This window comes from Cryptomeria japonica, chromosome 10, assembly GCF_030272615.1.
Source record: "Cryptomeria japonica chromosome 10, Sugi_1.0, whole genome shotgun sequence".
NCBI lineage: Eukaryota > Viridiplantae > Streptophyta > Pinopsida > Cupressales > Cupressaceae > Cryptomeria > Cryptomeria japonica.
The window spans coordinates 504,925,765-504,938,045 of record NC_081414.1 but is presented as its reverse complement, the minus strand read 5'-3'; the positions used below and the strand labels follow the sequence as shown (position 1 = coordinate 504,938,045).

The 12,281-nt window shown below is 36.1% G+C and overlaps 1 protein-coding gene across 4 annotated transcripts in view; it reads left to right on the top strand.

The window, feature by feature from the left end:
- The window catches only part of LOC131079641 (transcription initiation factor TFIID subunit 2), a 139,473-nt gene extending 127,682 nt beyond the window's left edge, over positions 1–11,791 (top strand). For 3 of the 4 annotated variants that reach the window (XM_058017647.2, XM_058017645.2, XM_058017648.2), the window contains 5 exons: positions 8,976–9,034; positions 9,453–9,543; positions 9,665–9,833; positions 9,931–10,108; positions 10,185–11,791. In XM_058017647.2, the coding sequence (XP_057873630.2) occupies positions 8,976–9,034; positions 9,453–9,543; positions 9,665–9,833; positions 9,931–10,108; positions 10,185–11,472 (1,785 nt within the window). In that variant the 3' untranslated portion in view covers positions 11,473–11,791. The remainder of the gene's footprint in view (positions 1–8,975; positions 9,035–9,452; positions 9,544–9,664; positions 9,834–9,930; positions 10,109–10,184) is intronic. The other variant, XM_058017646.2, reaches the window with a different exon arrangement.
- Positions 11,792–12,281: the final 490 nt, after the last annotated feature.

Below are 12,281 nucleotides of genomic sequence, written 5' to 3'. Positions count from 1 at the left end.
GTACCTCCTTGTTCCAACCCATTCTTTCAAGTGACGGTTGGGCACTAGGAGTAGTGCGTGGCGCAAAATATGAATTCATCCTAGATTTACAAACTCTAGGACCAATGGTAATGCTCCCACTACCATTGGTAGAAGCACTAGTATTAGGACAAAATGGAGGTATGGAAGAAGCCTTCCCAACACAACCAATGCGCGCCAACTCCTCCCTTTGCCTCTTCTTCATTTCCTTTTGCACTTCAAATGTTTCTAGTTGCACTTGGCACTCACAAATAGCCTCAACAGATGCTTTGTCACACGGTTCAGCATCATGTACCTCCTTGTTCCAACCCATGCACTCAAGTGATAGTTGGGCACCGAGAGTACTGCATGGCTCAAAATTTGAATCCATTATAGATTTACGAACTTTAGGACCAGTGCTAATATTCCCACTACCACTGGCAGGAGCACTAGCACTATAAGACAAAATGGAGGCATGGAAGAAGCCTCTTTAACACAAACAATGCTCGCCAACTCCTCCCTTTGCCTCTCCTTCATTTCCTTTTGTGCTTTAAATGTTTCTTGTTGCACTTGGCACTCAGGAATAACCTCAGTAGGTGCTTTGTGAAATGGTCCAACATCATGGCTGCGTATGTGGGTAAGATGGTATTTCAATCTGTTAATGCCTCCATTAAAAAGTGTTTTGCAATATTTACATTTGGTCTTTCCTTTTTTTGCACTCGGGAAAAATTTCAGCATGTTTCCATGCTGGATCCTGTTATGTTGCAAACATGCATGCCCCATTGCAAATGGGGACACCCCACGTTTTTCTTTCCGGCTTGGGTGTTTTGGTTTAGTTGTCTTAGCTTGGCAGTAGTCGTAGTATTTAACCTTTACTTGTGAGAGGGTTTGTCTTGGGTTAGGTGTAATCCTTGATATGCCTTAGGGATGCAATGTCTTGTCGTTAGGCCAAGTCAGGTCAACAACTTAACTTTTGAGTCTCAGACTCGTGTACATGTCAGGATTGAGGTCATATTGCAAAAAGTTGTCAATCTTGTCAAATGTTGCAAAATCTTGTCAAAATTGCTAATGTTGTCAAGGTGTAGGATGTTGTTAGGAATTGATGATTGAGTAAGAAATGGTAAGTTGGTATTTGAGGTGGTTTATGCCTCCATGAAATAGTTTTCACATTTAATGCATATTACCGATCCAAGTTTTGGTCCATCAAAGGCATACTTCCAAGCCTTGTCTGTAGCACCTTTAGGACAAGTACCTACTGATGGGGTAGACCTTGAAGTTGAACCAATTGTAGAACCTTCTTTATTTGCCATTATAAATTAACGGTTAACCTACACATACAAAGTGAACACAAAAATTTAATATTTTAATAAAAGAATTTAGCAAACAAACTAAATTAGTTTAAATAATTTTAGACATCATTGAAACTTGAAAAAAAGTGAAAAAATCAGTAAAAACTGTCAAAATATGGTGTTAAATGTTGTTCATTGGACTCTAAATCAATTTAGAGTACTTAGGAAAAGCCATTGTTAATTTTCTATTAACCTAGATGCAACAAAAAATAAATAAAATGTTTTAATTAAATATAGAGAAAAAATAAAAAAACCTACTTGTGAGTCCGATGTTGCTTCGAAATCCATGTCAAATCTGCTACAAATCTGCTTCTATTCTACTAAAATTGTTGCAAATCATGTTGGAGAGGCTTGGAAGGCTGTTTTTTTCGAGTGGCAAAGGGGAACACTAAAAATGAAATTAATTAAAACTTAGTTTTTGATGTCTTTGCCCTTTTACACCTATATGGGCGAGTTTTTGGTATGGACTCACTGAGTTTTTGGCAAAAAATCGAGCGAGCTAATAGCGAGTTTACTCACCAAGCCAAAAAACTTCGGAGTTTTTTGCTAGTCGGCGAGTAGTCCATCTATGGTCTTAATCAGATAAATGAAAATCGCCTGGAATCGCCCAAACTCGGCGAGTCCGAGTCCGAGTCACCCCCCATGAGTTCTGCAAACTCGGACTCGGACTTGGCCGAGTTCAGGGGTCAAACTCGCCCAACTCGCCAACTCGGCGATTTTGGAGCAAAATCGCCCAAACTCGCGATTCCCGTTGTGCAAACTTGGCCGACGCTGGGCATGAAAAAAGGCATTCAAAAAACATATTTTAAAAAGTTTTATTAAGTAGTTCTTTTTTGTTTTATTATCCTATGCCCCTAAAAGTGAACTTCTTTTCATTCATTTGGCAAAATAGGAGGAGAAAAACCAGCAAGGAGGAAGCTCAAGATTTCATCCATTCATCACATTGGGGCTGTATTATACTTTGATTTGGCGCATCAAGAGTTGGAAAGGAAGAGTTTGATGATGTTATTGTGTCTTTAAGGTGTATTTAATAGAGAGTGCATGAAACAAGTTTTAAATCTTTAAAAATCTCTAAGTTTCTTGAGTTTTTCACTTTGCCGAGTCTAGTCGAGTCTGACTCTGAGTCCCGAGTCCAAGCCGAGTCCGAATCCCGTTTCTTTGGTCTTAATAACCTATTTTGAAAAGAAATTAAGAAAAAAGAAAAATGCATACTTAAATTTTTAAAATAAATTACTGAATTCAAACATAAAAATTACATTGTTTGAATTACCTTTTATCAAGTTTAATTGTGAGAGTTCTCCAAAAATGGCTTGCAACAAGTGGTGGTTTGCAATGAACATTTGGATCTCTTTGACCTCACCATAGACTTGTTTGATCCAATCTATTTTTCTACCCAACTTTTGTAGCATGAGTTTGAGCAAGTGGACAACATAATGTCTAAAATATATGTGAGAACGATGTCTCAGCCAACATATCAGCTCCTTTGCAATTCTTTGTGTTTTTTGTTATGACTTGGACAACATTTAGAGGACACACTTTTTCAATGCACAATATAAGGATGTTAGCAATAAATTATACCTCCTTAGCCAACCCCTTATAACTATAACTTTTTAAAACATTGCCTCTTTAGGGCACACACTACAATCACATTGATTAATGGCCTATATTTTACATGCTTCCATCCCTAAAAAATGATAGACATCCCTACTTCTTTCCATGAGGTCCTAATGGGAGACTAATTTTTGTACTAAGTTGCCGAATCGGGTATGGGAATGGGTACATTGGTATGAAATGCGTGTAAGGCAGAATTTTTCTGGGGGGTTGGGTATGTTTTCGGTATGTTCATACAAAAATTATATATATATATATATATATATATATATAGTTTAGAATGTCATATACCAATACATATGCTAAACAAAACCATTACAAATTTCAAATTTTGAAACCTAACATATTAATTTAAATTCAGTTTTTTAATATCAAAAAGATCAAACTAGAATCACTTAACATTTCCGAAACATTTCAGCATTTAAAACCACAAATCCCGGAGGCACCCACAAGATATTCGTTTTATAATCCGATTCCGGTACGTTTTGTACTTGGAATCGGCCAAAAAGTCCCATGATTCAGCAATTTAGATAAGAAAGGCCATGTGTGCAATGGAAATGGAAGGGTTTGATAAGAAAGAGGCCAAAATGTTTCCACAAGGAAGAAAAGGTACCTTGGTTGAATCCACAATTGACTCAACTAACTTCTCATGTATTATGAATATATATGAAATTAAGTATGATTGTCATACATATTGCAGTCTATATTAATATTACTATTAAATTCTGCATAAGATTATTATCTGGCTTCTTATATAAAGCATACATATTCAGCACATCCCCATGCATACCACCAAGAACGAGGATGTTACTGCTTGTAACTTAATAACAGTTCTGATCTGACCTGATCGATGGTGCTTTCCTGGGGCCGCGGCTAAACTGGCTCCAAAACTGCACAGTACGGATCAGTAACCTTCGTGTTATTGATTTTTGCGAAAATTACAGATCGTTGATCGTGATCAGCAGAATTAGCTGCGGCTTTGATTTTTCAATTTTTTTTGAAAAATCAATAACATGAGTTCTAACATGTGGTTTTGGAGCCAGTTTAGCCGCGTCCCTTTCCTGGAGGCTTTGATTCCTTTCCTTTATATCTCTCAATGTGAGGGAGAGGTCACGCTTCTTCATCATTCTATGCCCTTTGGCAAAGACACACCCTTTCACACTTAGCACCTTTTGAAAGAGTGCAACTCTTCATTATTGCTGCCCTTTGGAAGGGTCAGAACCTTTCACAATCAGATCTGCACTTTAATTAAATCAGATCTGCACTTCTGATTCCCAAATTATCCCCCCTTCAAATGAGTTATCTTCTCCCTTCTATACCTCATATTTGGGGAGATTACAACTTATCATTTTATGCCTTTTGACCATTCATTAACTTTAATCAAATTTTAATTATGTTTAATTACATTCTTTTATATTTTAATTTAATATTTATTTTTATTCTTTTATATTTTAATTTTATTATTATTATTTATTATTAAATTATATTTCAAAGTGGGGACACTACAAACACCTTGCCTAAGCCCACTTGTAACTTGCTAGTTTGAGCGAGCTTGTTGTTTCAATTTAAAATCTAAAAAGCACATTGAAAAAAAACTTGTCCATCATGTCGTTTGTTGTAGTTTTTTCCTTTTGAGGGAACTAAAACTCAAGTGTGATGATATGTGTCACTATTTAGGGAGTTTGTCGGTCAATAATGTAAAAGAAAAATGATTAAATAGATGGTCCAGTTCTAGAATCTTGTTGGAATCACATTAGAAATTCCATGTGTGCAATGGAAATTGAAGGGTTTGATAAGAAAGAGGCCAAAATGTTTCCATGAGCAAGAAAAGGTACCCTGGTTGAATCCACAATTGACTCAAACTAGGTTTGAATTTCAAGATGTTACATACTCGAAATGAACCTCTACAAGTGATGACTTGGTAACATAGCTTATAAAAATATTTAGGGTTTATAGATTGGGCTTATGATGAGAGATTTCATCCTATCATACTTTGTATTGATATGCTGCAAAACAAGAGCTTCATGGTGCACTGCCTAGGTCGAGTTTGTTGCTCAAACCACTTGCCTTGAAAATTTCTTCAAATGTACTGTTTTTCCTAGACAATAATTGTTAGGTGACAACGTATGCATAAGATGGAGACCCCTATGTTGTAGCCTTTTCTTCTTGTAGGGTTGCCACCTTTGCGGTTAATGATGGTTGGAATCTCTTTTGATTGAAAATATGCATGTGATGACTACCCTAGCTTTCCTTCCCTAAAGGATGTAATTAATTAAGTTATCCAACAAGACAATAATATGATTAGTTACCTGGTCATTCCTCCACAACGTTATGGCCACAACACTATTCTTAAAAGAATAGAGATTGTTGATGACATGATCATATTCAACCCAACTATCTCCAACACCATTCTTTGCATATATGGGCGTCTATTCTTGTTAGTTTTGACTTTAGTCAAACCACTATGTTCCCTTTGCTGATAGGTTTGATGTTATTGCTTCTCCATGTGAAGAAGATTGAGGAACATTGTATTATCACACGTTCTTCTTAACAAGCTTTTGGAGAGATACAAGCTTCTATTGGCACATAAACAAGCTTTCGGAGAGATACATATAAATCAAGAGTATCTCCTATCCTCAAGTACACCACCCTACGTGTTAGACAAGATTGACACCTATCCACAGTGCAATTCTTCATAGGGAATTGAGACATATTCCACATCTATCGTAACAGATCTAGCTATGAATAGAGACATACTCTTTATCCACAATAACACTCCACTTGCAAAAACCAAGACAAAATCTGCATCTACTGGTACAACTCTACCAATGGATCAAGACATTCTGCATCCACATGTACAAATTAAGGGAAGATATACCCAATCCCTGCTTGCTCCAAAGAGAAATCAATATCAATATCTGGTGCCTCACCATATTTGAGTGAGAAGTTAACTTGAGATGGAAATGTGCCTCGATTCTTTTGGTCATCCAATCTCCTCTTTGACCCACTTAGACCTTATCCATTTGTTGCTACATTAGAATCATAGAAAATTTTGCTAGCATGATCAAGTTTTTTAGTAACTGGGATTTTAGTTTCAATTGATAATGCACCCATCACAAAGAAATTACCAAAAAATTATTCTACAATGCTTTTAAAACTCAAAAATACCACTACCAATGGATTCAAAAGATGCCAAAACCTAATCGATTAGTTACTTTCCTATATTTTATTAGACAAAGAATTTGTAGTTGTATTTGATAGAGCATGTATATATGGATCTAAGTTACCAGGTTCTTTGCCTAGAACCCTTGGGTCCTGGGCCGGTTCCCCTTGGGTCCTAGTCTTGGGTCGGTTCTCCTTGGGTTCGGCTAGGGTCCTGCAAATGCCCTGTGGGTTCTTCCCTGCCGAACCTAGAAGAATTCAGGAAGAATTTTGGAGGCTTTTGTAGAACCCGGGAAGAATTTGACGCAAAAGTGAAAAATTTCAACTTTTTTCAACTTTTTTGATGCCAAAAAAGCATATTCGACCCCCCAACCCTAATTTGATGACTTAAAACACTAAAAAAGGTAAAAGCTACTTCATTTTTGCACAATAGAATGAAAAACATAACTACTTTGCTCCACTGCTGAACTTCAGTTTTTGCTTGCCAATCCTCAAGGAGAGTTGAAGATTGATTGTTGCTTGTTCCTAACTGGTTCTTAGCTGGTTCTTCTAATCGACCACGGCATATTGAGGATGATGATGATATTTTTGATGACCCATATGATATTTGATCAGTGATGGCTGATTGTTGTAGTTTGACATTATTATTTTTAAACTAAAACATTAATATGGTGGTGTATTTACTATTTTTCTATGTTATTTGAACTAAAACTTTAATACATGATGCCATATTTTGCTATGTTATTTGACTATTAGCATAGTGGTGTATTTTGAACTTAACTACTGCTGCATATATGTATATATTTTTTATTTTATAAGTTTTTGTACTAACGAACCCTAAACCCCCAATTTTTTTTTTGCTGAACCCAAGCCTGAGCCAGGACCTGCAACTTATATATGGATAAAAGTATGCGATCAAAATGAAACTTCATGGAATTTGAACTTAAGAACTTCCACATCAATAATGCCAATAGTATATGTATCTTTTCTTACGTCTTATGTCTATAAAGCCTTACCAAATTTTTTTTAAACGAGAATTGAATACTGCACCTTTATATCAAAAGACTTCACTAATGCTCATATACTTACTCTTTTGTATGGCATATTTTGGAAAACATATACGGACATTTACTTTTTAAAAAAGTAAATTTTGTTCTCAAATCCTTCATAAATAAATCTAGTTCTGCCAATAATGTTTGAGAATACTTTTAGCTTTCCAAATCTTTCACATTGCTGTACAACATGTTTAGCCCACAAAATTTGAGATACCCTCTCACTGCTCAATATATGGTAGATGAAAATATTCTTTTTGCTTGTTTCACTTGCTAGTAAAGTTAAGGTAAATAGATAATATAGGAACCATGTAAACTTTGCATTATAGATGTAACGGCCAGCTCTATATATAAAACCGAAATGGGAAGGTGGGCCAATCCAGCATTTCAAATAGAAATTAGCTATACAACTTTAGAAGCTACCAAAAAATAACTGCATTAGTTGTGCATGAAAAATTATTGAACCTCCTTCCATCATCTCATCTTCTAGTTATAGCATGAGCTCTGAAACTATATTGAAATGGTAAATGGATATTAAACAACTTACATCATGATTGAATGTAATAAAATAAAACAAATAACGGTATATTTCAGGATGGATTGATTACAATGACACCATAGGCTTATATAAGTAAGCCTTTCACTTTTTAACTAGCCAAGTAACTACCAAAACTTCACCACAAACTGAGAATATATATTTATTTCAACTTTATTTGTCATATTACCAACTATTAAACTAACTTCTTATTTATAACTAGCCAAGTAACTACCAAAACTTCACCACAAACTGAGAATATATATTTATTTCAACTTTATTTGTCATATTACCAACTATTAAACTAATTTCTTATTTATTAACCCATGACTAACCGAACCATCCCTTCTAAGATGTAATATTTCCATCAATTGGCTCTTCACCATTGAGAGGCGATAACTCTTAAATTTAAGAAGTTATAGGTTACCATTTGGGTTTGCAGGTTTCTACTATTTTTATAAATGGTATCTTGGATGCTGAAGTATTATGCATCATTTTCTATTGGATGGGACACATTGATGGTGATTGATCATCAATATTACCTCTGTATGTGGCTATTAGGATGTCTTAGTTCTCTCGCTCACATGGGTTACAGAAACATGCACATATTACTATTTTTCTTATCATGTCTTAAGTTGATGCCATTCTTTGTTTTGGGATTGTTCAAACAGACCTCTTTAACCCTGGACATTCTGTTATGGATTGTAGATCTTGCTTTTTTTTTCGTGTAGTAGAGCTGGTGGATGTTGATGCCAGGGCTTCTGGTCCTCCTCAAAAGATTGACACAAACATGTGTTTATGCTCATTTCCTTCCATCATCAAATTGGTCATAAGTGTGTTCTTTTCCTGCTCCCTTGGTTTACAAAAGTGCCTGGCATCGTGGCTTTAAAGGAACCATACCTTTGCTTTCCTCTTGTTTTTTATATTTGTGCTTACATTCAGTGGCTAGATTTTAATATTTTATCTGCTTTGGATAATTTCAATATTCTAATTTTATTCTTGGTATTTTTTATATCGATTGGTACCTGTATGTAGTTTCTAGTCAAATTGGTCTATTTTGTCACGTGTAGACATGGAGTATTTTTAAAATTTCAGTCAAACATGATATTCATTGAAGAGTGAATGGTGGGCAAGTTTTTTCTTACTTTTACTATGCATTTAGTCTGGCTGTGTAACTCTCTTTAAAAGGGGATTTTTAGAGTATAGTTATTGACAATTGTAGTTAACTTCATAAAAATTCTGGCTGATAGATAATTTCTTTGTTTGCAGAGTATTCATGCACTACCACCACTTTTAAAACGTATAGACCGTCTCTTGCAGTTTGAAAGGTAGATGAGATTGTAACTTAATTTTGTGTTTATGATAATCTTTTGCATTATATTTCTGTGTTGTAATTTACTACATGTATAAGTAACTGATTGGAGGAGGGAGGGTCTTGTGAACATGGAATGTTTTTTCCAGTGGCATTTATTTAGCTCAATCTCAATACAATGAAGTTTAATTGCTTTGCATTTTCAATGTTTTTTAGATTAAGCAACTAACTCCATTTATTAGATGGGAAGAATAATTGCTTTTAGCTTTTTATAGTTTTACTTAATAATATTACATTTTCAATTCAATGGTTGATAATGATTCAAGAAGATAAGGTGTGAAGTGTTTTTATATTTGAGAATAGTCATAGAAGGTCATACTGGGAATTCTTATCGATACTCATAGCTTTGTCATTTAAATTTTTCGTTTTTGCAGATTGATGCCAAGCTATAATGGAGTCTTGACCGTCAGTTGTATTCGTACTTTGACACAAATTGCATTGAAGTTGTCACACTTCGTTCCCTTGGTAAATCCAAATTGCTGTATCTATATATGTAGTTCTAATTTATTGTCAATTGCTGCATCTATATATGTAGTTCTAATTTATTGTCATGGTTATTAGTATTGTACTTATATTAGCCTTATAGCAGGAAGATTTGGAGGAACTTATCAAGCCATTCCAATATGCCAATATGCAATGGCGAGTTCGTTTGGAAGCAGCAAAAGCCTTTATCAACCTTGAGGCTCACAAAAATGGTCTTGATGTTGCGTTATCTTTAGCTATGAGATTTATAGAAAATGAACCATCATTACGAGGTTTGCTCTGCTATATAAATTTTTGTGGTTATTTTGTGTTCATTATCCTTGCAGCATGTATCTGATATCAGCCTTTGTTGTTGATTTTTTATTTCAGTACAAGCAAAAGTTCTCATGCATTGTCTATACCTATGCCAAGTGAAAAAAGATTCAGAAAATAGTATCAACTGCTCGACACTTGCTAGTTTGCTTTATCTGCTTGAAAGTTACAAAGCTTTTGTGAATGTTACTTTGCGGCATCAAACGTTCTGTATTTTACAGATTCTTGCAGGCCGGTAAGTTTCTCCCAAGTCTGTAGATGTCAAATTCTATTTCTTTTTGCTTCAATAATTTATGTTTTCAAATATCCAGGTCTCCAACGCTTTATCATATCCCAAAGCCAAAGATTCTTCCCATCTCAGCTAAGTCCAGGGATGCTAAAGTGCGTGATGAGCAAAATGTAGAAATCTCAGCAAAGTCCATAGATGCTGAAGTGCTTGGTGAACAAAGGGCAAAACCAGGCATGATGAAAATACGGTTCTCCAGGCCTCATGTTTCTGATGAGGAACAGGCTCACCTCAATTCTGTTGCATTCAATTCATCAGAGGTTGTAAAGGAAGCGGACACTACAATTAGCAGCAGTTCTGGTGGTCATGAACGGAAACTGCCTGCACTTAAAGTACGCATCAAACCTCCAGAAGCTGTAGAAGATGTTGGAAACTTAATAGGCATCACTCCAGTTGGTGGTTTGGATCAAAGGATGCCTGCTGTGTGCCCAGTTGCCAGCTCCTCTGTGTCAGTGGATGCAGGTTTAGGGGTTGCTGCAGTGTTGGAAAGAAGTCCATGTACTCCTGGGGGTCAGGCTGTGGAAGCTGTTGCTGGAGAACAAAATGTTTGTTTAACCAAAGAGGTTGCACCCAGGCTTTGTCTGAATGGTTCCCAAATTAATGCGAGCACTAGCAGTGTTAAGGATTTCCAAGACTCCAGGACTGCAAATGAGTTGCAGTGCACAGCAGATTCAATGAATGCTGTTTATGTTCCAAATTGTTCAATGTCAACTGCAAAGAAAAGAGAGAATTCGGGAGGTAGATCTATGGATGTAGTTGATTTACAACATAATAGATATGTTTCAGTAAGTGGAGAAGATTGTGAGGACAGAAGTGAGCAAAATGGCTCTCATCAGAGGGATTTGGAAAGCCATCAGCTTATTGGACAAAGTGCTTTGTTAACAGCAGAAGCTTCTGCAGAAAAATCAGAGAGGCAAGAGGGTAACAGAAAGAGTCGAAAAGACAAGGAAGAGAAGAAAGACAAGAAAAGAAAGAGAGTGGACAAAGACCAGAAGCATGGGGCTGATGGTCATCACAAACATGACGATCCTGAGTATCTTGAGCGGAAACGGCGGAAGAAGGAGAAGCGAAGGCAAGAGAAGGAGCAATTACGGTTGCAAAAGATGATGGTAAAGGAGTGGTCAGCTGATCTTCAGAAGCCAGAATGCAGTTCCATGCAGAGAAGATCTGAACCAACAGAAGCAAATTCTCTGCAGAGGATTTCTGAAACCATGGAAACTAGTTCAGTGCAAAGTAGGATGGAAACAACAGATGTTAGCAGTGTACAAAAAGTGCGGATAAAAATACGAAACAGGGGAAGTTCAAATTGTTAGCATTCCATTTAATTTAGGATGTCAGTTTTCTGAGTTCTCCATCTCATGGAAAGCTTCATATTGTAAGCTATTTCCAGGTTACACCATGTATCATTAGTTCTGCCTCCTTCCTGATGCCATTCTTTCCTTGCAAAGTAGCTTTGGTGGTGTCCTAGCTACATTGCAGTCTTTCCTGTTCTTGAGTGTATGATGCCCCATATCAGTAATGTAAAAAGGCATTCTTTGCTCAATTGCCCATTATTTCTTTTTGCTTTTTTGTAGGCCTTTTCTATCGAAAGATAGTTCAATATATAGCAAAAGATGGCTGCTTTGTAGAGAAGTGCAATCCTTGATTTAAATTTAAATCTAAGATTAAAGTGCTTTCTGATTGCAGCATTTAGCAACTATTGAGTGAATGGCTTTTAAGGTGAAACCTAAAACAAGAATTGATGGATCTAAAATATACCGATCGGTGATTGTACTTTATTAATCTGATCAGTGTAACTTTCTCTCCCAGGTATATCTAGGGTTGCCAACTGGTATTTTTAGGAGAAGGTGAACTTTTCTACTTCCATATTTGTTTGTCACATGTTTACTTGTATCCTTCTCTTTGTTGAATGTGCTTTATCAGATTCTGTGCTGGGGACAAAGCAAGGGCTGCAGCCTCACATTCTGTATGCTCCTTAACCACAAATAGGTCGTACATTGAAGGCAATTTTCCAGCGAAACATCAATTCGGAATGAGTAAAATTAGTGTATCCTTAACCCTGGAATGAGCTTGAAGAAGCATGGCAAGTTTTACTTTTCACACGGGTGGTGGATATTTGCTA